Source organism: Primulina huaijiensis, chromosome 5, assembly GCF_012295235.1.
Source record: "Primulina huaijiensis isolate GDHJ02 chromosome 5, ASM1229523v2, whole genome shotgun sequence".
In the NCBI taxonomy this organism is placed as follows: domain Eukaryota; kingdom Viridiplantae; phylum Streptophyta; class Magnoliopsida; order Lamiales; family Gesneriaceae; genus Primulina; species Primulina huaijiensis.
The window spans coordinates 18,384,427-18,412,188 of NC_133310.1; the positions used below are offsets into that span (position 1 = coordinate 18,384,427).

Here is a 27,762-nt window from a genome sequence, read left to right on the forward strand (position 1 = left end):
AAGCTAACGAATTCTCCAACAATTTTTCATGCCCTGAAGAATATTCAAGAATTTTGATGGAATGGAATGACTATTTTGAGCAGACGAAACTTGGCAATTTTAGCCCTGAAGAATGGCTTACTATACCAACTTCGATAATTTTTCTCACGCTACCAATACCATTTGATCATCCTGTTTATGCTCGTTCCTAGAGGCCTATACAAAACTAAATGTTACTCTGAAGCCACAAAAAAACAGCGCACCAAAAACACCACCTACCAACTTCATAATACACTTTGTAGATGAGAATGAGAGCAACAATGCCTACCCTCATATTGCTAAAAGAAACAATGCAACAATCGAAGCATCCAAGAATTCATAAAAAGAAAAAAAGACAAAAACAAAAAAGAATGATGAATATTTATCAGTTGTCACTTAACATTCTGCAAGACTTTATTGCAATTATCCAACCCATATGCACATATTATCTGTCTGGATCCCCTTCACGGAACAGAAAACAGGTTTGACCTGTATATATAGCACTGTGCTGAAGTCAATAGAGCCAATCGACATGGATAGGCTGCCACCATAGCAACTTTACAAGAATTTATCAGTTCGAGTACACCATTGGTCATGTAACATTGAGTTTGCTTTAATCGACGAACAAGACTTCTAAGAACTTGAAATTTCACCTTGAGATTGATTATAATGAAACAGAGGTGAAACCAATCTCAATACATCTCTCTCGGTGGACTTCATGCTAGTTTGAAGAAGATATTCTGCCACTCTTTCATTGTAGCAAGAATCGTTATGATGCCAAAAGATCAGTCAAAGTTTGCTTACTATCTAAAAGAGCATTATAAGAATAGCCTAGGAAACTGATTTCTCGACTAGTTCCAGACTTCCACCTAGAATCACCCAAAGTATCCCATGCGACAAAATCATAAGTAATTGCACCTTTAGACTCGACTAAAAATAAAGAATAGCAAGGAGATGAAAAGTGATAAACCAGAAGATTGCAACATATACATTCTTAAGAACCTAAAATCTAACATGAGGACTGACAGCATGAACTGATTCTAGGGAGTCCGATTGGAGAACTAAACAGATTCAAATAAATGATACGTGACTGCCTTTTCTTGAGGAGCTATCAGATTCCTCATCAGATGAAGCTGGAGAACCAGAAGCTTCGGCTAGAGATTCTAGCATTTCTATCACTTCAGATGAGTCATCCAGATAATATTTGGCTTTGCTTGGTTTTTGCCCCACTGTGCAGGCAAAAACTTCGGTGTTGTGAGAAAGAAGTCGCCTCGACAATGCATTACCAATTATTTCAAACATGTCTTCATCAGATCTATCATCACCCACGCAGAGCACAAAATCAACCTTTTTCTCATTCTCGGTCATTGATGCAAAAACCTTTTCTGCAACTATGCCTTTGGTTACACCCTGAATCGAAGAGGCATTCACATTGTTATTACTCAACTTCAAATTATATTATAGAAAAATAAGCCCAAAATTTTCAAGTAGATAAACATCTGCCTATGCATGAAAAGGAAAAGGGTAAAAGAGAAAAGAGTGTGAGTTAAGATGCAGGTCACGTAGTGTCGGAGCGGGATGCAGATAGTGGATGTATGTGATTGCCATCATCTGTTAAAAATATTTTAAAAGGAAAATAAGGGAACTAAAAACAATACTCAAGGTTATTTTGGTCAGAACTCTCACAAAATTTTCATTTCTGGCTATACGAAGAGGAATTCACTTGTTTGTTTTCCTTTTTTTTTTAATGAAGAATTTACCCATTTCAGATGTTTTAAGTTGTACACTACTAGTATGAAATTAAATATCTGAAACAAGTCGCATTTGCCACAAATCTTCATACATCAACTAGAATGGAATTTTAATGAAAGAGAGATGATTGTAAAAAGTTTATGCTTGAGAGATCGGACCCCGTAAAAGGCTATGAAAACCAAGGTTGGACATGCTGGACAATATTAAATGAGACTACACATTGGACAAATATCAAAAGATATAGAACTAGGGAAAAAAAAGCTGAAAAGAAAATGTAAGGGCAGAAAGACAGTTATTAATTCATGCCTGAGGCTTGACTTCTACAATAAATTGCCCACTCTTGACAGCAACTGGTTCATTAGCTAAAACACTCTCTAGATGATCCAACATTTCCTTCGCCTGTGAAAAACCAAATACAGGATCCGCATCCTGATAATGCCAGACCAACGCACTTTCCTTTCTTTCTATTCCAGAACCATCAGTAGCTTCAGTGTATGATTTCATAACTGGTTCTGCGAGGTGCATCCAACCAAAATCAGAACTCTGGGCAGATGTTTCCCATTCTTCTAGTTGTGGCCATCTGCAAAATTTAAGATCCATATGCCATAATGTAGCAAAACAATACAATAAAACTAAAAAGGACATAGAAAAGATCAAAGGGTCATTTAGAATTTATTGAAATTACTGATGGTATTTGTGTACCCTTTCTCACCCACAATTCCCCAAGAATGAAACAACAAAAAAGGGGAAAACAGATGGAGTAATGCAATGAAAAAGTAAGATACCCGGTCAAGAAATATTGAAAGAAGGGAAAATATTAGTTATTCTCAAGAATTCTCAGGCATACATTTCCTCCGTAATAAGATGAAAATAAAATTCACCATGCACAATATTTTTCTATATTTAATAGGTATACCACGAGGAAGGTATGTTTAGGCTACGCAATAGTTTCATGCAGTTTCCATGGTTACTTCATACCTAAAGTCCTATCCAGGCAGAAACCCCACTCAATAGCAAAAAGCTATCTAAATTTTTCACTGATAATCCTTACAGTAATAGTTAACTCGTATTAAATGGAAGAACAAGAGATTATAAATATGACAAGGCAGAAAAATAGGGATATACCTTACAAAGTAGCCATGTTCTGCAGCAAGTCCCAACTTCTTGCATGGAAGAAACCACCTGCTTAAGCTATCCCTTCCTCTTCCGCTTACCATAAAAACTATATTCCTGGGATCAGCAGAGAGTCTATTCAACAGAGAGATAACTTGTGCACTTGGAGTCTTAACAATTGAATTCTGAGGCATTAATGTGCCATCATAGTCCAACAATATAGCCCTGCTTTTAGCCCGACAGTAAGCATCTACAATATCATCCATAGAAAGCTTTCTAAAATTAGGATCCAGGGCCACTACTCGGAAACCAAAACCAAGTCCAATGCTCCAGCATCTTTTCCTGAAGTGTTCAGCACAAGTTCTCTCCATGTCTTGCAAGAAGCTTCTAGACCAAAAAGCTACATCATGGGTGCTAACATAACGATAGTGTTTCTCGTGTCGCAACTCCTTCTCTGGATCAGCCATTGATATAGCCTCATTCATTGCCTCGGCAGTTGATTCAACATTCCATGGATTGACACGAATCGCACCACTCAAGGAAGGAGAACAGCCGATGAATTCAGAAACCACTAGCATGCTCTTCTTAGGCCCACCCAAATCAGACCCTGGTTCTGCACCAGATACTCCTTGTCTGCAGACAATATATTCATAAGGAGTCAGGTTCATCCCATCCCTCACGGCTGTCACTACAACACATTCAGCAATGCTATAATAAGCCATTCTCTCGCTGATTGATGATGGACTGTGAATTAAAACTATGGGTTCATATCCAGGCTTCCCAAGTTCCCTGTTAATTCTCTTGCAACTCTCCTCTATTTCAGATTGAATTTCATCCACGTCTATTCCTTTCCCTCTGCTAGGATTTGCAATCTGGACCAGAACAGCCCGTCCTTGCCAATTTGGATGTAGCTTGAGCATCTGCTCCATCGCTAAAAGTTTCAAATTGATACCTTTGAATATATCCATATCATCTACTCCAAGCAACACTGTTTTACCTTCAAACTGCTGCTTCAGCTCCTCGAATTTCATTTTTTTATCTGCATGTCTCATTACAGATTCGATATGGCCCATGTGTATTCCAACTGGCATGATCTTTATCCCAACAGTCCTTCCATAGTAATCCAATCCAATATAACCCCTTTTGGACTGATATTCCAAACCCAACATCCGGCTGCAACAGGAGAGGAAATGACGAGCATAGTCAAAGGTGTGGAAACCAATGAGGTCAGAGTTGAGAAGAGCCTTGAGTATTTCTTCTCTAACTGGAAGTGACCGGTATATTTCAGAAGAAGGAAATGGACTGTGGAGGAAAAATCCCATTCTTAATCGGAGAAAGCGCCTCCTCAAAAATGTGGGTAGAACCATCAAATGATAATCGTGAATCCACACAAAATCATCCTCCGGATTTAGCACCTCGATAACTTTCTGCGAGAACATTTTATTTGCAAACACATATGCTTCCCACATAGATCGATCAAAACGATTCCCGTGATCGGCCGAATAAGGCAACATGTAGTGAAAAAGAGGCCACAACTGCTTCTTGCAAAAGCCATCATAATACTTTGTCAAAATATTAGGAGGTAAGAAGGCAGCAACACATTTAAATTTCTCAAGAAGACAGTTGGAAACATCATCCTGTTCAATTGGATCAACATCAACAGGTAATGACCCAACATATAACACCTCCATCTCATCCGGAAAGCCATCCTTGACTCGCAAAAGCACAGAGTCCTCATTCCAACTGAAACTCCACCCTTTATTGTCCGGCCTTCTCTTTGCTTTCAGCGGTAAAAGATTAGCCACAATAATCATCCTATCACCCGCAACAGAAGACTGATTTTCAGATGCGACACTAACAGCAGAATCATCATCTAGCTCGGCTATATTCCCGGGGAGGGTCATTACCCTTGGGAATCGCTTCCGCTCCTTCTCCCTACCCATAACCGGGAAATTTCCGGATGCTAAATCCAAAAGATTAGTATACGATCTTGACATCATCTTGGCAAAATTTCCTTCAACAACCTCCAAAAATATACAAACTTTTTCTTCAAATCCCGCAAACTGCTAAAAATCACAATCCCCGCTCTGTTCAAAATCAAATAACCTAAACGAGAAATGGGGAAAGGGGCTTATTCATATCAACATACCGTAATGAACACAATACATTCCAAATCAATTCAAGAACATGGTCAATCAAATGTAAACCAGACGAACCAATAATTAATTAATCGATAAGACATTCAACATAATAAGTACACTCCAACCAATAACTCGTCAGAGCCTCCACCATAAAGTAAATCGTCAACACATCTGTGAAAGAACCCAATTCTTAAAACCCTAATTTCCAAAAACATCTAAAGCAACCCAAAAAAGTACCTGATATTTAGAATCAAAGATCGCCTCCGGGATGAAACTGGGTTGAAACCTTGGTTTCTTCAGGTGTTTCAAGGCTCAAATCTTCAGCGAAATGGGAGTCAGGGTTTCACGTCAAGAGGGAAAACAAATATGCAGGCCTACGAATAATTTGCGCATATGGATATATAAAATGAATCAACGCGATCCCCTCTTGCAAAAAATAATGTGAAAGAAAAGCAATGGATATGAATATTCAAGAGAATAATTTCATTTTATTATTTTATTTTATTTTATTAGGTAAAGTGAACAGAATATCATTTGTCTGCAATACAAAACGTGTCTGCAAATTAAAGAATACAATTTGAACACAAACCCATTCATTCACCTCATTATTTGCATCATTTGGTATCAGATTTCGATTTCGATTTCGATTTCGATTTCGATTGTATATTAAATATTTATTTCATTTGAAAAGTGCATGTCGGTCCTGCACGCACTGGAAATTACACACAAGAACACCAAAAACGATTTCAACATTTGATTTTTTATTTTAAAAAAAAAAATGAAGTAGCCAGTGCATTAGACTTTTCTTATTTTGATAATAGAATAATACACGATGTGTTTATTAATTGTGGGAATGTTTGTTTTTATTTTTTTAAAAAAGATATTTTTATTCTTTCATAATATATCATGCTCTGTAGACTGTAATATCATATTCCAAAATAGATAATAATAAAAAAATTCATGTCTCCAGGTAAACATCAATATTACCGATTAAATTTTTTATTCTTTCATAGAAATATTATATTAAGATCGTGAAGATGTTTAGAGAAGATGAATAAACATCTCACAGAAACTTCATATTCTAAAACTTGAGGCTCTCAACTCGTGTTAGCAGTCGAGAACAAATCTCGATCTTCGATGAAGACATCAGGTAATCTTTGTAAAGAGATAGACAAATGCGGACAGACCGGCTAACTTAATGCAAAGGTTCAGTGGGGGTGTTCAGATCAGTTGGGCTTGACAAATGAATTCTCTAGTGTATACTTAATATCAAATTTTTTCCCTTTGTTCTTTAGNTATTTTTTTTAGAAACATAATACTGATTTTATAAATAATATTATAAAAATATTTTTTTTTTAAATTTTTTTGTGTTGGATGAATAAAAGTTTGTACATCCCAATATCACGTATTATGTAAAAATAAATAAAATAAAATAGACTCCTACATAAACTTGAGAAAAACTATGAATAATATTAAATTTGAAAAATAAAATAGAATTTTTTGTTATTATATATTTTATTTGTATAAACTATTAAAATATTACATTTTTCAGTTTTTGACATATAAAGGGTAAATCCTCGGTTTAGTCCCAAATCTTAAGTGTACGTGTTTCTCGGTTTAATCTCAAATCAATTTTTCGATCCAATTTAGTCTCAAATCTTCACATTAATTTACCTCATTGGTATTTCCGTCAATTTGGGGTTAAAATTAACGGAAAGACCATACGCTTATGCTTTTCTTCAATTCAGTAGCCCTAATTGATCTTTTCTCTTCCAAGTTCCAAGCAAGTAGGTCGCTGTAACAACTTTCTTCCTCCACGTCGAGTCGGTCGCTGCTGCAACAACTATCCTCCTCCACGCACCGCTGCACACTCGAGGTAACCATTTGTTCTTCACATGAAGTTGCTGCTACTTTCTGAGCTATCAATCTAGCATGTATTATCCTTAACGATGCCCCCTTGTCTACATCTCTTTGTCAACAACTTCATGCATCTTTTCTTATCTTTCTTTTTTTTTTGTCCGGAGATATGTTCCAATGATGTGTGTGAGCTCCCTGTTTTTTCCTCCTATCTTCATGTCTTATTTAATTTTCTTTATTACAAATCATTGTTTGGCTTCTCCGATTCACATAAAACAATCTCTCATTTTCTCTTTCTTGACAGGGAACTTTACAGTAACAATATTACTGGAAGCATCGATCATTTTCTCATTTTCAACAATCTCTCATTTTTAATACATGCTAGAGTGATGGCTCAGAAAGTAGCAGCAACTTCATGTGAAGAACAAATGGTTACCTCGAGCGTGCAGCGGTGCGTGAAGGAGGATAGTTGTTGCAGCAGCGACCGACTCGACGTAAAGGAAGAAAGTTGTTGCAGCGACCGACTTGCTTGAAACTTGGAAGAGAAAAGATCGATTAGGACTACTGAATTGAAGAAAGGCAGAAGCATATATTCTTTCCGTTAATTTCAACCCCAAATTGACGGAAATACCAATGGGGTAAATTAATGTGAAGAATTGGGACTAAATTGGATATAAAAATTGATTTGGGATTAAACCGATAAATACACTTAAGATTTGGGGACTAAACCGAGAATTTACCCACATATAAAAGTTTTGTATTGGAGGAAAGTAATGAATATTTTTTCAAAGAAGAAAAAATCATTAATAAAGGCTAAATTTTTATAACCAAGATTTAATAATACATTTAATCCAACTCGATGGACCATTAACGGAGCTGCGAAAATGGCTTCTACATCACTGGCGTATTTGGAGAGCAGCAGGGTCAAAGGGACGAAGACCCTGATTTCTGAGCTGTGCCGCCAATTCTATGACCTCGGCTGGGTTTCCGGCACCGGCGGCAGCATCGCGGTTAGAGTGCATGATGATTCCATTCCCAGGCAGCAGCAGCTTATTGTCATGTCTCCTTCAGGTACAGCTGTGTTTTGTGTATATACATATATTTTCTAGATTATTTTGCAGCTCGATTTGATGTAGTTCTTTGGCTCAATTTTTTTTGGGTTTCTGTGGGAGTCTAATTGAGTGAAAATATTGGGTTTTTTTTGTAGGTGTGCAGAAGGAAAGAATGGAAAACGATGATATGCATGTATTGTCTTCGAGTGGGTCAGTGCTGTCTGAACCATTAGCGAAGCCTTGGCCTTATAAGCCTCCAAAATGCTCTGACAGCAGTCCCGTGTTCTTGAAGGTATGCTGTTATGAAAGTTCGTGGACATGTAATCTAGCTGTTAAATTAGTAGGCTAATGGCACTGATCGAACTGGATCAGTGGTAGTTTTAATTTGTTCATTCCTGTTATGTGAATTGAAGTAGTCTTTTGTGGTAGTCTTAATTTTTTGAGCGGACTTTGCCGCCTGTGCTCTGAATTTTGTTGGGAGAGAATCAGTGCTTCATTACTATGTGAATTTGCATATAATTAGGTGTGAATTTCGATCTCCATATTGAGTTTCTATATCATGTCTGGGTGTACCAAATGTAAATTAAGAGCTATGCTTTTCACTTTCTTTTCTCTGAAGGCTTCCGATTGTTCTGTCTATTTTTTTTTTTTGGAACTACATTACCATAATACTTATATATTTTTATAGGCATTTGAATTGCGTGATGCTGGTGCTGTTGTCCACAGTCATGGGATGGAGTCTTGCCTTGTGACGATGATCAATCCATTGTCAAAAGAATTTCGGGTACATGCATTGAATTCTGTCAATTTTTTAGATAAAGAAACTCCAATGATGATTTTTATCAGCTTGTTGTGGCTTTTATCAATTTACAGATTACTCATATGGAAATGATAAAGGGAATTCAAGGTCATGGTTACTATGATGAACTTGTTGTTCCAATCATTGAGAATACTGCCCATGAAAGAGAACTTACAGATTCTATTTCTGAAGCAGTAAGGTTTCTTCCTGAATCTTTTCCATGCTCCCGTACTTGATTGCTTGCATGATAGTGTACATGGTGTGTAAATCATCACATAAATTCATGACTAATTGAAGAACACTATGGTATCTTAATACAAAACCTACTTCTTTACATATATTAAATAAGTATGATAGCTAACATCGGGCTGACATTAATAGTCAAAGCTTGTGTGTCTAGATGGTTTTGATGGTTCTTGGATGACAATAGTCTTATGAGTGAACATTTTGAACCATATTATCATATCTCAGAGACGAGAATCATGAGATGCCCAGTAATTACCGGAACCCAGAACGGAAGAAACGAATCACCTGCTGTGATTGTTTTTAATCAGTAGACTCTCATAGTTTGCAGAATAGAGCTCTCAGCTGGTTGAACAGCCAAGCTTGAACGCTAGCACAATGAGCGGAACAAAAATTTTACTTTACTTAATTCCCAACCGAGGAGTCGGGTGAGACATAGTATCTGAATAGAAGATATAGTTCTGAAAAAAAGAAACTGAAATCCTTTTACAGCACGAGAACTATGATAAAACATAACCGTCTTAAATCTAAAAATGTCGAACATAGAGTTTTTCAAGTCTTGTTTGATTTTGACCTTTTGAGTTCTCACTTCCTGAGCTTTTACTTAATTGTGACCTCCCTATACTTATTTCAAACACAGATTATATGTTGGATTTGCCACTTAGTAATCACAAGTATCAAGCAATAATAATTTAATTTGAAAAATAAACATGCATTATATAGTTTTGCAGGAAACAATCTGAAACAGAACATAAAATATTTAACTAAGCTTTAAATGAAAGCATATGTTAATCCAAATCGGAACATAGCACTTACGATTCCAAAGACGACTCATGCAATGCCAAATCGGATACTTCACTTTTCTTAGTGATTGAATCGTGAGTACTCGTCTCAGTTTATGCTCATTGGGAGTATATAAAAACGAATAACGACTCTCTCGCCACGGATCATAGTGCTGCCAGTGAGTCACATATAACAGAATCAACCATGTCGTCTTGGTCTTGGGATACCGTGTTCTCGCGTCCCACATGCAGCAACGAAAGTTTAAAAATTTTAATTTGTCATACAAATCAAGGGTTACTCGTATGGATCAAATAATATCAACATGCAGAGGGTTTAAGGAAATTTGTCCAAGAGAATCACGCTTGGGTATGACTCTTAACTAATTTGCTGTTTAGGCGGAGATATCTTTTCAAGTGTAGTCCACCAACGGACGGAACAACTTTTCTTTCCTAGATTTCCTTGATGTGCCTCTATTAGGTCCACGAAAGATCCAAGTTCCTATATTTTGCATTGAGACAGAAAGTGGCTCGAAAAACCCTAGGTAGAACAAGGGTGGTGGCCGAAACTTGGGTGAGGGAGGGTGATTATTTTTCTTGCCTTGCAAGTTTGCAAAGTTGTGTGATGAAAGACTAGGTCTCACATAGCCTATTTATAGTGTTGTTATAAATCATCTAGGACTCTACTTATTAAGTAGAATGATCTTGAAGAATCCAAGCCCATCAACTCTTCAATCTACACGCCTAGGCCACGGGCTTCGGATACAAACGTTGGTCTATTATTGTGGTGTCCTAATCTCGATCAACGATCCAATATAACTGATGTGATGACTATAAATAGCTGGTTATTATGATATGAAGTTTGGTTTATCAATCCACTAATACTAAATAGGGTAACTGCTAATTACACTTGCACACTATTTTAGTAGTCACAATCTCTACACTGTTTTTAGCAGTCGTTCTCTCTCGAAATTTTCTAAAATGGAATATGTTCATAAATCTTTTATAAGCTTAAAATGTTTGATCCTATCAAACGCTCATCACCAAATTCAATTTCTTGAATTTGACCATCTCAATGGGAATAAGGAAAGTATTATTGTGTGACCTTCAATGTTTCATGGATGCAATTAGTTGTGAGTTCAAAACTTTTTGTGATCCCCATTATATGCATCAACTCGTTGATCATAAAAAATGTCGAAACTACTTCTGAGTTTTGATTGGATCCAACGAATAATGGTAAGAACGCCTAAGTATCATTGCCCCACGATTCGCTATGTATCACTGATAGTGCCAGCAAAAATCAATCGATTGTGGTTAACATACAAATCACATTTATCTTGATCGAATCTATAATCATTTGTACATCAAGGGTTGTATGTGAATTCGTTAACCATGTGAAGTATCTTTGAACATTCAAAGTGGCATCGCATGTGCAACCATAAATTTTTTTCCTAAATCATACATCTTACCTTGACCAAAGATTTTATGCAATATGATATCAATATATTACATGGGATATCCACGTCCATAGGGAAGCGATGAATCTCTGACTACAGTGCACTGGCTCCTATATTTGTCGTAACTACACTCAAGCTGGTCACTTGATGACCCTTATGGAGTCAGTAAACGAATCAAAACATAGCATTATCATATAGAGTATTAGTGTCGTATAAGGACCAATGGTTTACAACTGTAACCACAAACATCTCCACTCGATAAATGGTAATTACTTGGAAAGTCCAAGCAAGAGTTGTTCCATGAACTCATCGTATGAGCACTCATATGTATGTTTGAACATCTTTATGCCCTTACTAATGAAATCTGATATATGACATTACAGATATTAGTCTCGAGCTTGAGAAACCTTTATCCTCTTTTTAGGCTGCCCAATCAACTAGGAAAATATTTAGGATATACACTAATTAAAATATGTGTTTCATGCTATGTTGTCTGGATACCCTGTATTGGTATCGTATCGAATACGATACCGATACATACAATGATACGACANTTAAATATTGTGTGTATATATATATTTATACATATTTATGTAAATATACACAATGTACAACTTCAGATATGTGATTTAAATAGAAAAAGCCAAAAAAAAAAATTAATTTTTTTTTACTGAAACATATCCCCGTCGTGTCCATGGCGTATTCTAGCCATGTCTAAGGCGTATCCGACTGGTCAAACCTACAAAATGGCAACAACATGGATTTTACCATATCCGACATGTATCCGCGTGTCATATCCGTATCCGTGTCATATCCGTATCCGTGTCCGATACTTCAGAATTTTTTTTAGAAGTATCCGTGCTGGTTTCATGGTAGCCATCATATGTATGACTCCATCTTTCATGTACATTAGTATATACATGATATTTATGTATTTAGCTTGCGTGAGTAAACAAATAAAGGGAGCCAAATTTATTACAAGTGCACACCTTTTAACTTATTGTTATTGAATTAAAAGCTTCTTCATTTCTCTGCTGTATACGAAAGTCTTAGCACACTGTTCATCCTAGCTTACGAATTTCTTTAAGTGAATCATATGATTAATAGGATTTTGGTTCAACTTAGGATCCTTATTTATAGACGGCAGACACATAGCCCAATATCAACTTGGAATAGCGATTAGAGTCTACTTTGATTTGGAATATAAGTAGACCTTAAAGGGCCATATATGGAGCATAGTGAAATCTCCATTTGGAGTGTGTACTGGAGTAGTGAGGTAATTGTTTAAAATCATTGTGAAAGAATGGGTCAATGGCCATATCTGAATTACAGCAATATTTAAGCTTTCATGTTGATGTACTGTGTTATATCTAATTTGCAAAATATCAAGAACTGGAGTATTTAAAATTTAAATGTAGTGATATTGAAAGAAATGAAGATGAATGTGATTGAGCAAACATTTATCACAATGCATCTGTACCTGCTCTAAATATAGTCCTTACAAGTGTCAAGTTATGCTGAAGTAACATTCTTTTTCAAACATTGAACTCATTTCCTTGTTTTGCAGATCAAAGCATATCCAAAAACCGATGCTGTTCTTGTTCGGAACCATGGAATATACATATGGGGTGATTCGTGGATCAGCGCTAAAACACAGGCGAGTGTTAAAATAGATTAAACATGGTGCATAGAATAATGAAAGCGACACCATGTGTTCTGTGGATAAGACACGACATATGGTTCTTGACCGGCAATTGGTCATTGTATGTTCTTACATCTCTCAAGAAGAAGGTTAAGTTCGTGCCTTTCTGTTTCTAGTTAGTTTTTCTTTTGTTTCACTATGCTCTGATATTCGCAATCACAATTATTTTCATGATTGAACTACTAATAGTTTGTCTTTTGTTTTACTATACTGAGATTAGCGATCATAATTGTTTTCATGATTTGACTATTAGTTTTTTTAAAGTAACATAATGGAAGTTATTTTGGCCGTCTTCTTCTTAATTGGCAACTTAATCTTCCAGGCTGAATGCTACCATTACCTCTTTGATGCTGCCATTAAACTCCATCAATTAGGATTGGACTGGTCAACTCCATCTCATGGCCCCATTCACCGTTTGAATGGAGTCGTGGGAAACCATCAAAATGCGAACATATTTGCAAAGGCTGGCACCCTTTCTTTAAATAATGGCATTGAGCCATCAAGAGTAAGTTTCGAGCCATTATTTATTGTGCAAAAGTATGTCTTTAGTTTTGTATATGTTTCAATAGCTTAATTCAATCTTTTGCAGCATTACATTGTACTTGACATAGAAGGAACCACTACTCCCATATCATTCGTCACGGATGTTCTCTTTCCATATGCTCGTGATAATGTGGGGAGGCATTTGGAAATTACGTATGACACTGCTGAAACTCAAGATGATATTAAGCTACTACAAGCTCAAGTAAGTCAATCATTTTGGGAGTCTTTATGTTTAGCATATTAATTGGGTTGTGCTGTTGATGTCTTATGACATTTTTAATGGGTTTTCTTCTAATTTTCCCATTCCATGAAAACAGTTTGCTTTGACTTCCTAGTCAATCAAGAAGACTAATTTAAAACATTTTGAAACACAACTCTTTGGACTTAATGGTATTTTTGGTGCATTTCGTATGTGATTACTGGTACTTATAACTGGATTTACATATTAGAAAAATGAAAGCGCATTTGGTAGAGTCAAGATTATAATAAATTTACGACTAAAAAAGAAGAATTATACATGATATGATTGAGATTGAACCATGCACCATATAGGTGATATGATTTTATCATGTCATCGTTGGAAAGGTCTCCCCCACCATGTTTGTTCAAGATATTTTTTTATCTATGTAATGAGGTCATGATTGTATAAAAAATTAAGAGAAAATTCACAATAATCATTTAGCACTCTTGTCATTTTCCCACGGACATGTGTTATATGATAGAACCACTCGATTAATGTTTTGTCTCATCTCTATTCACTATATTATTGTTATCATTTATTAAAAACCGAAGAAACGGAAAAACACTCAAAATAGAAAGATACAAGGTAAGTGTGGTAAATATGCTCGAAGGAAAATATGAGTTTCATCCACACTAGTGGTGTCAAACGCCAACTCTGTCCCAAACACTTTTTAGGTTGAACAGCCATGGTAAGTAGAAGTCATTGCATGTGCATCTTAAAATCCCATTCCTCACTAATATCTGTTAGTGATCCCTGCCTGTACTTTCAGTTCACCTGTAATTTTTACCGCAGACTGAGCTCGTTATCAAATATTCATGAAATGCAAGTTAGAAGTTTTTGCATGATAATATAATTCCTCAAGAAATTCTTCTTTGTATGATATGTTGTTTTTTTATGGAATTTTTTCAATCAGGTATGTGAAGATCTAGAAAATGAAGTTAATGGCACAATTCCCATCCCATATGATGGTGAGAAAGAGGACATAATTGGGGCTTTGGTAGCTAATGTTGAGGCAATGACCAAAGCTGACAGAAAAATAACTTCCTTGAAACAATTACAAGTAAGATAAATATGATCGCTTTCATATGATCTTTTTCATTGGCGTTTCTCTGTATTTTTCGGAAAGAATGATGTTGAGCCTTTTGACATCAATGGTTTGATTTATCCTCGTTAAGGGTCATATATGGCAAACTGGATTTCAAAATAAAGAGATAGAGGGAATCGTTTTTGATGATGTACCTGAGGCTCTAGAAAAATGGCATGCTCTTGGGATTAAGGTTATTCTCCTTTCCAACCTGCTTTTAATGCGTTGCATTTCTATTTTCAGTACAATAGCTGAATGTTGCCTCTTCTACTTAACAAATATATTGAACACATTTTTGTGCGGCACTATTTGTAATGATAAAAAGAATTATAGAATTTTTTTAGATAAATGAAAAAAAATCCAGAAGATAATTTGGAGCCATAAATATATTCAATTAAATAGTTTTTATAATATGACGAGTTATATTATGCGATGATTGTAATATTGTTTTATTATATTAAAAGTAATGTAATATTGTTTCAAATTTTGCTTGCTTTATTAATCATTGATGCACATGATATGTTTTAATTGTTATGACATTCATCATGTATCTCTATGTTAAATATAGAATGGTTCTATTATCTCGTGTTATGCCCTAATGTTTTTAATGTTATTGAATCGCGTTCCTTGTCAAATTTATGTTCCAGTTTTTGTGTTTGTGCAACATAGGTCTTGTAATGCTCCGACTTTACCAGAATCCTGTAATGCAATAGATGAGTCTTATGCCATTATATTGCTGAACATAAAACTTTATCTTAGTTGAAGGCAGAAATAATAGTTAAAATTGAGATTTCTTACTTCTAATTTTCCCAAAAATTGATCAAGTTTCTCCCTTAAAGTAAATGGAATTGAATAAAATAAGTTTGGGGGACCAATTCCTAATGACTGAGTCCATGTAATGATTGTTAGCAGAACTATGACAAATAATCAGAATGAGCAGAGCAAATCTACTAGTAAAATGAATCATGCGGAAAGATAACATTAAGCTCAACAATAATTGTCTTGGTTGTGAAGTTGGTAGAGATATTGTTTCTGATGATAAATAGAATGTTTGCTAAGTTATTTTATGTAACAAAATAGCCTTGTATTTGCTTAATCACTTTTGGAATAATTATCAAAATTTTTAAGTATATTCTGATTTTTGACTTACGCTTCCTCATTTCTTGAGATTTTGACTGGTCCTGTCTTTCCGACTGCTCATTTGAGATATTTAAACACATATTTTAAGGTAACTGTGAGTTTCAACTCAGCAGCACAAGTATAACTGTAATAAATTGAAGTCAGGAATAAAAATATAAAACATGTATAATATTTCTTGCATAAATAGAACTTAACTGAAGTGAAACATGACAGAGAACTAACATTAATGCCCACACGTTGTATGTGTATAATATAATATATGCAACAAAACAATAAATTTGGAAAAATTAACAAAACTTGTAAGTATATTCTGATTTTTGACATCCGCATCCTCATTTCTTGAGATTTGACTGGTCGTGTCCTTTCGACTGCTTATATGAAATATCTAAATACATTTTTAGGTAAACGTGAACTGTCAACTCAACAAGCACAAGTATCAAACAATGATAATTAAAGTCAGAAATAAAAATGTGTATGGTTTTACTTGCATAAATATGACTTAACTGAAGCGAACATAATAGAGAAAGTATACGTGTGTTGCGTGTGTATCATATAATATAATATGTTAATATTTTTTATGAATAAAGATCTTTTGTTTTTTAAATAATTAGTTTGACTATGCTTTTTTACATATTGAATGATAGATAAACAAATTGAAATTTATTTATTCTTTTTATAAGAGTTAGTTGAGAAAAATGTGGAAAAAATTGGTGAAATATGCTAAAATTACTAATAAGTACATAGAATGAAATTTACATATCAAATATAATATTGGGTTAAATTTGGAAAAAATTTGGTGTCCCATGCCATATCGAAATTAGTTACTTTACTAAGCTCAACTATTATAATATAGTATAGATATAATACTTGGTTACTTGGTTATGGCTTCCAAATACTTGTCTCAGAATAAATGCATAACGACTTTCCGTCCTATTTTATACCTGCTAGGATGGTGTATTAACGAATTTGACTCATTCACTACGGATCATGTGTGTTTATTTTACCTCAGCCCAGAACAAGTCATGGGGATGAAATCAAGTTTGTGCCATAGGTTTTACATAAAACGCCTTTGATCACAAGCTTAATTTACATGATACTGGAAATCCATACGTTTGATATTTACATTTCATTGTCAAAATTCATTTAAGTTGCATCAAATCCATAGATTTCATATGTATTTTTGTTGTTTAGAGAGGTAATATCATAAACTTCAAATTCAATTCCTACATGCTTATTTAGTATTTCATGTTGATTAGGATGAATTTCAAGTTCAACCAATAGTGCTTGTCATTTGAAATTTATTATATATTGTAGTATAACTAATGTGTAAATAAGGAACATGTGAATTTAAGATTTAATATATTATTGCATTGTTAATAATAAAACTATAATCAAAATCCATGGATTTCAAATCCATCTCCCCAATGCAACCTTAAAGTATTTTAAAGTTATCTCTCTCTCTCCCGACGCAGAGTTTTTATTGATTTTAGCAAAAATCTAGTATGACTAATGTGTAAATAAGGAACATGTGAATTTAAGATTTAATATATTATTGCATTGTTAATAATAAAACTATAATCAAAATCCATGGATTTCAAATCCATCTCCCCAATGCAACCTTAAAGTATTTTAAAGTTATCTCTCTCTCTCCCGACGCAGAGTTTTTATTGATTTTAGCAAAAATCTAGTATGACTAATGTGTAAATAAGGAACATGTGAATTTAAGATTTAATATATTATTGCATTGTTAATAATAAAACTATAATCAAAATCCATGGATTTCAAATCCATCTCCCCAATGCAACCTTAAAGTATTTTAAAGTTATCTCTCTCTCCCGACGTAGAGTTTTTATTGATTTTAGCAAAAATCACACAATAATTGAAAGTGTTTGCATCCGATTCCAAGCTTTAAAATATTTCAGTAAAGACATTTAAAAATGTCGTTATAACGATCACAAGTGCTTAATCCATTACTTACTCAACCGAACTTTCTTCCTCTGTGCTCGGACATAGTAACATAGCACTTTGTTTTCCTTGTTTACTGATTATAAATTATTTGTAACTGAATTTAAAGCTTGATCGTGGTCTTAAGTTCATCCTAATGCCTCTAAGTTAGGGAATAGAATTTATTGTAACCAAGAATATCGTCTTCAATATAATTCTCATTAAATCTGAATTTTTTCCTAATAACCTAAGAAATTTGATTCCTTTGTTTTGTGCATGTGTTTTTTCACGACAGTATTTGCTTATGTTGTTTCATACAGCTTTTGTCGATATCCTTCTCTGTACCAGCTGTCTTGATTCTCAATTCGGTCTAAGCTCCATGACAATGCCTTCTCACATCTTATCAATTTGACTAGTCTTGAGAGCTCAGATCATATTTCAGATTATTCACTATGGTTTTGTCGAGCTCATGATTGCTTGTGTTTATGACTGCGCTTGCTTGCATTTCCGGCCTACAAATTTTCCTTATTGAATGATTCTTATCTTTTTTCTTCTTTCGTCCATTAGGTATATATATATTCCAGTGGAAGCAGATTGGCACAAAGGCTCCTGTTTGGTAACACAACTTTTGGTGATCTCAGAAAGTACTTGTCTGGATTTTTTGATACTACGGTGGGGTGAGCTTCGTACTTGCACAAGAATGCTCTTTACTGAAATGTTTGTGTCTCTCTCTTCATTCTTGAAATATCTCGTAATAAAATGAAAATTTCCTCTTTCTTGTTTGCAGTAACAAGAAAGAAACAAAAAGCTATGTTGAAATCACTCAATCTTTGGGGGTTGATAATCCATCAGATATCTTATTCATTACTGATGTCTATCAAGAAGCTACAGCAGCAAAAGCAGCAGGTATGGTTTCATTTTATTTTTGCATGTCCTTGCATCTTCCATGAAACTACAAACTCTAAAGTGCAATAGCCCGTACTACATGGGATCATGTGTGAGTCATGAATGATTTTATAAGATTATCCAATGTAGTTTTCTAGCAATTTGGGTCGACCATTTTTATAACTTGAGGGTGGATACAAGATAATTGCTAGCAGAGTTCATTGTGGACCTGGGCTGTGACAGAAATAGGATAACTTTAAAGTTTCAAATATTGGATTCACCTTTTATCACCTTGTAATATTCAAAGTCTCAAAATCCCTGCAGTCTCTCTCTTTTGGCCCACCTATGTCGTATACTTCTGAATGGAAAATTGAAAATCATACAATATTTATCTGAGATCATCTTTTGATTTACTCGTTTTGCAGGTTTGGAAGTGATCATTTCTGTTCGACCAGGAAACGGACCTTTACCAGAGAATCATGGCTTCAAGACCATCCAGTCATTTTCAGAAATATGAGAGAGTATGGTGTCACTTAGACTTGTAACATATTGTAATATCAAAATAAAGTTGAGATTTTCCCATGGAGGTTAAAATTTGGTTTCTCTATGTGATCTAATTCTCCAAGAATATAAATGGATGTTCACACGTTTTCTCTATCTTTTTTTTTTTGGCTCAAATTGGCCATACTTGATTCATGGATGCGATTAAGGGTGCATAATATAATATGATGATATTCAATATACTTAGATAAGATAATGAATATTGTCATTTGTAATTTTTGTAGAACTTGAACCGTGGTTCACTCTCCGTCACCATCAAACAGATTGCAGACGAACTTGCTGCACTTGGTGATCCACCCAGTGATGTCGATCATGGTCTTGGCCCCGCCTACAAAGAGCTTATCACAATAATAAGGACTCAGAGATTTCGTGATCAAGAATTGTTTGATAAGATCATGTATCATGAGATTTTTCTCCTTCATAATAACGAACAACACTCTGAACCCACCACGTTGATTTGATATGAAAAGCTCCTCCCAAATTTTTATTTTAAAACAAGAACGGAAATTGTGTGATATATATATAATGATTAGGTCTCTTGTGAGATGGTCTCACGAATCTTTATCTGTGAGACGGGTCAATCCTACCGATATTCACAATAAAAAGTAATACTCTTAGCATAAAAAATAGGCAAAAACTTGTGTGAGACGGTCTCACGGGTTGTATTTTGTGAGATGGATTTCTTATTTGGGTCATCCATGGAAACTTATTACTTTTTATGCTAAGAGTATTAATTTTTATTGTGAATATCGGTAGGATTGACTCGTCTCACAAATAAAGATTCGTGAGACCGTCTCATAAGAGACATACTCTAAAAAGTAATGGTTTTTTATGGATGACCCAAATAAGAGACAATCTCACAAAATACGATCCATGAGACTGTCTCACATAATTTTTTGCTATATATAATTACACTGTTAATTGGACAAAACAATTAGAGGAATATTGCAAGCATAAACAGTTACATTTAGTTGATTTGATAACCTAATACATTTTCTTTTTAGATTGAAAAATAAAACATGAATTTTTTTTAATCTCGGCAAAACCAACTTTTTTTTACAAGAAAAGTATTGATTCTCACTAAAATCATAATATCATATTACAAATTTTCATTCACCCAAACAAACGAGGTGGAAAAGATGACATATACGAATAATAAAAAAATTATCAATATGAATAATCTAAAATTCAAACAAATTTTTGTAAAGACACACACATTAAAGTTTGAGTGTGTTATAAAAACCAATCCAAACAAATACTAATAAATTCAAGATTATTNTTTTATTTTCTAAACAATTATTTATTTGATTTAGTAAATATTTTTTATTTTTTTACAATTAGACTTTCAAATTTAAATAATATATATGAAGGAGATTTTGTTATTATGTGTTTAAATTAAAATATTATTATTATTTTTTTTATTTTATTTAATTTTTTTAAAAAAATTCAAAATCAGATTAATCGGGTTGATCGGGTTGATTCGGGTTCGAGGTGAGAGTTTTCGGATTGGCTCGGATTCGGGTCGAGAAATTTTTGAATAGTACTATTTCTCGATATGACCCAACTCACACGAATTGACACTCTTCCAAACTATATTTTATTTTCTTAATTATTTATAAAAAACTTTAATTTAATTAATGACGAAAAAATAAAATAAAATTTATTTTGGGAAAGTAGGGCCCACCTGTCCGAATGGATTTTCGAAGTTGTACGTTGTACCTTAGTAATTTGGTCTTCATATTCGCAGTCGCAGCCATCTGGTCTCCTCTGTGCCGCGAGATGATCGAAGAGATGGAGAGACCAAAGAAGAAGCAAGTGTTCCTCTTCTATTGTGAGGAGGCTGAGGAATTGGCGCGTAAAATAGCTGCTCAATCGGACCTCATTCGCCTTCAATCCATTAACTGGAGGTAAACTAACAGATTTTTTTTGGGTTCTTAGATGATGCAGGGGATGTGGGATTTAAGTTTCGATACCTGTATTTTTTTGTGGTGTGCTGGAGTTGAGGGTTAGTGCCCCTGGGATACAACAATCTTTGTTTAGTTTTCGAAGTTTTTTTACTCTTTTGATTTTGAAAAGAGAATCCTTTGTTTCTTCTGTGAAATGGGTCACATTTCTCGTAGTGAAAACTTTTGGGGTACGGATTTTTTTGCATTATGGTTACGAGAAAATATCTCTTATTTACTTCTATGCTTGTCTGGTTGTGCCGAGTCCCCTGGAACTTTTGTTAAAAAGAAACATATAAAATTTTATTGGAAGCTTTGATTTTTGCAAAAATGGTTTCTGTAATAAAGATTGCTCAAGCCCACCATTTTCCTAGGCAAACTTAGTTTATCGCGAGTTCTAATTTTTAATTTGCGGAATGTGATAGCCTTGGAAAGTTGCTGATGTTGATCACCGTAGGCCGCGATGCTATAACTTCTGTAAACTACCTGGTTTCTTATTGTTCATGTCAATAGTGCCACTAATCCTTATCCGGTGAATCATTTTAATAGCAAAAGATTTGGACAAGAAATCTATTTTGGTTTTGAGGGAATCAGTTTTTCCTCGGAAAATTGTTCTGGCAGACTAACTATGGGATGATTGCCATTTTTTTTTCATATATTCCGGCATCTACCTTTGTTTCCTTTTACTTATGACAATCGTGTCGATAATAGTTATCTAACAGATCATGTTGATCCCAAAAAAATTGGACACAAGTGCTTGTTATGTTTGACACTTTGACTTTGACTATTGTAAATTATGTTTAGTATAGCATAAGGCTTTATTTGGTTTAGTTTACCCTGAATTCGACAGTGTAACAGGAGCTTCGATGATGGATTTCCAAATCTTTTCATAAAGAATGCACATGACATTCGAGGCCAGCATGTTGCCTTTTTAGCATCTTTCAGTTCAACTGCAGTAATTTTTGAACAGCTTTCGGTGATCTATGCACTTCCTATGTTGTTTGCTGCATCGTTTGCTGTGGTGCTGCCTTTCTTTCCAACTGGTTCCTTTGAAAGAATTGAAGAGGAAGGAGATGTTGCTACAGCATTTACCTTGGCTAGAATGCTATCAAACACTCCTATCTCAAGGGGTGGTCCCACCAGTTTAGTTATCTATGATATACATGCTTTGCAGGTTATTTTCAATCATAGTGGTATTCTTGTCACTTATAGTTTATCACATACTTCTGTTTATTTCTCACCATTTCAGAACTATGTACTCTGTTTCTTGAAATTATTTGATTCAGAAATGGTTCTGTCTCTTAACTTGATACTAAAAAACGTAGTTTTATTCCATCTTTTCATTTCCACAGGAAAGATTTTATTTTAGCGACACTATTTTGCCCTTGTTTGAGACTGGGATCCCACTCTTGAAGCAGCGGCTTCACCAGCTTCCTGAAACTGAGAAGGTGGGTTCCTTATTTCCTAAGTTAGTGAATAATGGCGTCTTAGAGTGTCAAGAAACCATTTAGTTCATCTTTTAACTGTATCATACTTATTTCCAACTTAACCTTCTTTTACCAGATAGTTGTTGCGTTTCCAGATGATGGAGCTTGGAAACGATTCCACAAGCTGTTAGATCAGTTTCCTATGGTTGTTTATAATAATTAAAAATGTCACACTGTAGTTTTTCATTATATATCATATTTTTTGGAGCTTATGTCTTATTTTTGGCACAGGTTATTTGCAACAAGGTTCGTGAAGGGGACAAAAGAATAGTTAGGATAAAAGAGGGTAATCCGTCTGGATGCCATGTTGTCATTGTTGATGACTTGGTGCAATCTGGTGGGACCCTAATTGAGTGTCAGGTGTTCTTTCTCGACTCTATTTAATTTTTGGTAGAGCACGATTTTGCAACATTTTAACCTCAGTTTGTCTTTGATATTTTGTTTACCATTAGATATTTTGCATACTGCTTCCCAAGTTGGTCAACTGTGATTTGATATTGCTAGTGTTCTAGCAAGCAAGAAAAGGATTACGTTGTCGGATGTCCCATGTTCGAGTATGAAAAAATGAGCTTAATATTGCCAGCTTATTATTTAGTTCTTGAACTTGAGCCATGTTGATATAGAAATTCTGCTCGATCAAATTGATGTGTAAATATATTACTAATATTATGCTTTTCGAAAGACTCGAGAGCTTCGATTTAGTTTATCAAACATGATTAGTCTTAAGGTTTTTCAAATAATGTAAAGCTCCCTAGCCAGCTTGCTAACTTTAACGCTGTTATAATTGAATTCAAGCTTGGAAAAAGTTCTATTCAAGCTTCACTAGGTAATTGGGCAAGGCCTCTCAATTCTAGTCGACTTGCACCGCCAGACCAAAACAGTTTGCATTTTCGTTTAATTAGTACATAATCAATTCATTCAATGTTCTTGTTTTTTCCATTTTTTTCTTGTTTGGGTAAGAGGATCACAAGTGGGTCTGAAACTCAAGACTGAAACCCACCACCTCTCCCCATCAAGGACGACATAATATCACTTCAACCAAATGTTTGTTAGTACTCACTCCTTCAATGTTAAATTACGTAGGCAATGTATTTGTGATGACTCAAAAGTGTTATTTCTTTTTGTTATATTATTATTTTTCCCTCCCAGAAAGTGTTGGCTTCTCACGGTGCAGCAAAGGTGAGTGCCTACGTAACTCATGCCGTGTTTCCAATGCAGTCTTGGGATCGCTTTGTTCACAAGAGTGAAGGTATCGTGTGCTTTCTTAGTTTCAGCATCTCTTTTCCATATCTTGTTGCTGACGACTGCGTTCTTAGCAGACTTGGAGAAGGTGTTCACCCATTTCTGGATCACGGATTCTTGCATGAACACTGTGAAGGCCATCTCCAATAAGCCACCTTTCGAAGTTTTGAGTCTTGCAGGATCCATAGCCGATGCTCTCCAAATCTGAGGATTCGACCCAAAAAATCCAGAGAAAAGGGAGGCACACATTGTGCACTCTTATATTGAGGAAATATCATTTGAACTTTAGGTTCTGACAATTAACCATCTACCCAAACTAGTTTTTTTTGGTACATGAGAGAAAAGCAATTGCTTCTTATCGTCCAGTTTACTCCCAAAAACTACTCTCTCATACTTATGGCTACGTGGTGTGCTTGATTACGTACTGAGTGTTGTTAAGTGTCATGTACAAGCATTCTTTAAGTTGGGAGAAATAATACAAGTTGGTCGTGGGATTTTATGTACAACTTGCTTGAGATCATTTAACAACGAACTCATTATTATGTAGTAAAGTACAATTCCAATATTTTTAAACCATGCAAGACTGGCCCTCTTATCTTTATTTAGAGTCGAGCAGGACTTCAGGCAATCATACAGGTTCTGTTCATTTAGAGATGCAATCTAATTTATTTGGTAGTTTGCTTGTTAAACATCTATCCATAAACCACTATATATATGTATCTATACATTCTTTCAGACCCTTTTGACATCTATAAACCACTGCAATTTACAATCACAGAATGTGTCAAAATATAAACAAGAAACTGGAAGAACAAGAAGCCTGTCGAAAGATCAGGGGCATTGCAAAGCTTCCACCTGATATTCGTCTTGGCAATCCCTTCCTGGTGTTATATATGGATGAAATGTTGATAATCCAGTTTGACGATGAACAGAAACATGCAAAACGCAAATATTGCAAATGTTTTTGCAGAAACTTTCTTACTGAGTCTGGATCTCCCTTCGGGCTGTCGAGAGAATCTCCTGTGTAAAATCCATCTGTCTTACGTAAGAGAATATTCAGATTTCCAAGTGGAAAATGTTCCTGTGTGGCCAAAAAAAATTGACGGCAGATTTAGCATTGGGAAAAAAACACTACTAACTCAGCAGAACGACAGAATCCGAAGCATGCGCAAACCAAATATGAAGTGAGACAAAAACTAATTTAACCCAAGCTAGTGTGAGAAACAAAAGCCCTTACACTATGAAGAACGCTAAAATTTCTCACAAATTACTACCAAGTTCAAGTAAAAATGGATGCTCGGAAAAGGGACTGAACTAGAATTTTGAACAAAAATCCGATGTTAGTTTTAGTTCTGTTTTGTTTTTCATTCATCGTGGTGGGTTTGGTTGTCAGGGTAACAGGCTGGCATTTCAGATCATTTGCAAAATAGCTAATATAATGCATACCACATCGTGGCGGGTTTGGTTGTCAGCGTTCTGATTCGAAAATAGTTGGTCGGCAACGCCTGTCTTCACTCATTAAAGTTGAATTTCTTTCCGTTAAATGCCTGCAAAGAGTTATGTCTCACGAATTAGTTTGTCACCCAAAATATTCAAATTTTATAGGTATAAAACATAATTATGCGACTGGCCTGAAATACTATTGAGATCAACATCTGGACAAGGTATATCACGTACAAGCGTGCAACACAAAAAGAAGCAAAATGGTTCCTTCCAGTCCTTAAGAAGAAACAAGAAAATGAAGCACACAACTATAGAAGGTGGTGATATGCGAAGGAAATGCCATGTTGATGAAGGTATACCCAACATTACACTTATTCTGGACCAAAGAATCATCACTGTGATGGATTCACTGAAATTACCTTAAAATCTATTGACAAATAGATAAAATCATGGATAACCTCCTGCGTCTCATCAATGGCAGCAATTAACATCTTCGAAGTGTACCTATAGTCGGATGGAAAAGCACGTATGTTGAGGTGTAAGTATAACATCACAATTCACAAAGAGAATGTCTTCCCGACTCTTGTTTGTTTGGGATGTTTTTAATCATCAAAGTAGTCCTATTATCTTCCCCAATGACAATCTTCTCCAATTCTAATTGATTTCGTTTCCTGTTCTCCAGCTGGACTTCACTCACAATCCTTCCAATTTGAAAAAAGTCGATTATTTCATCATCGCTGGTTGCTCCCTTGCATCCAAAAGAACTGTTGCCGAAATATGCCGAGCCATTTCTAGACGTCCACGGCATTCTTGAACTAGGAGAACCACTTTGCGTGAAATTACCCGGAAAAGTACCACCTAGGTTTTCTGGGCCAGTTATATTCTGTACAGGGTACCCACTGTTACATCTAAAATTTGGGGCTCCAAAAGCTCCCTGGTTGAGGTAAGATGTTTCCGGAGACTCCGGAGAAAAACCGAATTGCCTTTCTTGTTGAAAACCAGAAAGAGCAGAGCCCACATGAAGATGTGAGCCAAGAAATGAGCCGTGCTGACTAGTATAAAGAACATTAGTTCCCTGTCCACTCAAAGGAAGTGGATGTCCCTTCGAGGATGGTGACCAGGCTGAAGAATGGATAAGCTCTGATTCAATAGTGGGACTTCCCCAAAGAAACTCGGAACCTGAAAATGTTCCATCACTAGATGGCCTGGAATCACTAAATGTTTAGGTTGGTCCAGGACTCAGACTGAACTTTGTACTGGGATAAGAAGAATGATCCTGATCCGGATGACCTATTCTTCCAGTATCCTTACCAATGGGTGCAATCTTCACGGGATTTGAAACCCGAGATAGAAGTAGAGAGGGTGAACCAGATGATTGATTGCTTTCCACGGGGCTCAGGCTTCTGAAGTTTGATGCTTGATCATAACTGTGCAATGGATTGTGCTCGACTGGACTGCTGAAATATGACCAAGTGCCTGCGAAGAACTCCGTACATAACATGCATGGGGATGAGATGACTATGGGTGAACCGACTTGATGCCGAAAAGCTCGGCCTTCTTCCTGTTCTTTCACTTGGTTCAGTCGCTGAATTGAGCTGTCTGTAAGGAGGGTAAAAAAATGAAATTTCAATCAGCATGGAGTAAGCGGAGGTTGTCAATTAATTAACTAAATGCTTAAAATGAGCCGAAAAATACATGCCAATGTACAGGTGCAGTGCACTTGAGGCAAGTCGAGCTCAAGTAACACCCAACTCCAACTCAACCGGTAAAATTTCAAAGCTCAAGCTCAAGCTCGATCTAAGAGATTGTTTAGCCAAGCTCGACCCAAGTAATTTTCAAGTATCTCGAGTTGGAGCTTGACGAGTTGGAGCTTTTCAGGCATATAATTCAAGTTCGAGTTTGGAGTGTATTGATGAAAGTACTCTTACATTTTCATAACATTAATTTTATAATATATAATTGACTGCAAAACTAAAAAGTAAATATATCATAGAACTACTTTAAAAAAAATTACTCAAGCCTGATGCATTAAGTTTGAGCTTGACCCTAGCTCAGCCAGGCCTGTTCAAGCTACTGAGTAGCTTGGCTCACTTTCACTCCGACAAAGCAACAAGCAAGATAGCATAAAAAAAGAAGTTTGTTAGAGTTTTTATCAACAAAATCATGTTTCTGCACATCTATGAGCATGATAAAAAATACGCGGAAGCATATTGAGTGTTACCTCCGACCATCGAAGAATTTGCAAGTATTTTGTTTTTCTCCTATCGAAGATTCTATGCACTCAAACTTTCTGTAGATAGTGTATTTTTGTTTTTATGAGGTGTGTGTTTAGGAAT

General features: G+C 35.4%; 3 protein-coding genes and 1 pseudogene across 4 annotated transcripts; 2 read left to right on the forward strand and 2 right to left on the reverse strand.

Moving 5' to 3' along the window:
* Window positions 1-288: 288 nt before the first annotated feature.
* On the reverse strand, window positions 289-5,568 carry LOC140976772 (probable alpha,alpha-trehalose-phosphate synthase [UDP-forming] 7). Its single transcript, XM_073441072.1, has 4 exons — window positions 5,262-5,568; window positions 2,896-4,989; window positions 2,077-2,350; window positions 289-1,428 (listed from the first exon to the last, which is right to left on the reverse strand). The coding sequence occupies exons 2-4, from the start codon at window positions 4,881-4,883 to the stop codon at window positions 1,090-1,092; spliced, it is 2,601 nt and encodes an 866-aa protein (XP_073297173.1). The 5' UTR covers window positions 4,884-4,989; window positions 5,262-5,568; the 3' UTR covers window positions 289-1,089.
* Window positions 5,569-7,706: 2,138 nt separating this feature from the next.
* Window positions 7,707-19,409, forward strand: LOC140976773 (probable bifunctional methylthioribulose-1-phosphate dehydratase/enolase-phosphatase E1). Of its 2 annotated transcripts, XM_073441074.1 has the most exons (12): window positions 7,707-7,952; window positions 8,089-8,225; window positions 8,622-8,717; window positions 8,807-8,926; window positions 12,779-12,868; window positions 13,236-13,418; window positions 13,503-13,658; window positions 14,611-14,757; window positions 14,873-14,974; window positions 18,433-18,542; window positions 18,653-18,771; window positions 19,176-19,409. In XM_073441074.1, the coding sequence occupies exons 1-12, from the start codon at window positions 7,766-7,768 to the stop codon at window positions 19,265-19,267; spliced, it is 1,539 nt and encodes a 512-aa protein (XP_073297175.1). In that variant the 5' UTR covers window positions 7,707-7,765; the 3' UTR covers window positions 19,268-19,409. The 2 variants fall into 2 exon arrangements, with proteins under 2 accessions (XP_073297175.1, XP_073297176.1); XM_073441075.1 differs by lacking the exon at window positions 19,176-19,409 and having other exon boundaries at window positions 18,433-18,551.
* A 1,584-nt stretch (window positions 19,410-20,993) lies between these two features.
* LOC140976774 (ribose-phosphate pyrophosphokinase 4-like) lies at window positions 20,994-24,445 on the forward strand. The gene is made up of 7 exons (XM_073441076.1): window positions 20,994-21,218; window positions 22,113-22,428; window positions 22,607-22,702; window positions 22,818-22,886; window positions 22,973-23,101; window positions 23,891-23,990; window positions 24,061-24,445. The coding sequence occupies exons 1-7, from the start codon at window positions 21,004-21,006 to the stop codon at window positions 24,189-24,191; spliced, it is 1,056 nt and encodes a 351-aa protein (XP_073297177.1). The 5' UTR covers window positions 20,994-21,003; the 3' UTR covers window positions 24,192-24,445.
* Window positions 24,446-25,579: 1,134 nt separating this feature from the next.
* On the reverse strand, window positions 25,580-27,657 carry LOC140977706 (protein MEI2-like 2; annotated as a pseudogene).
* Between the last annotated feature and the right edge of the window lie 105 nt (window positions 27,658-27,762).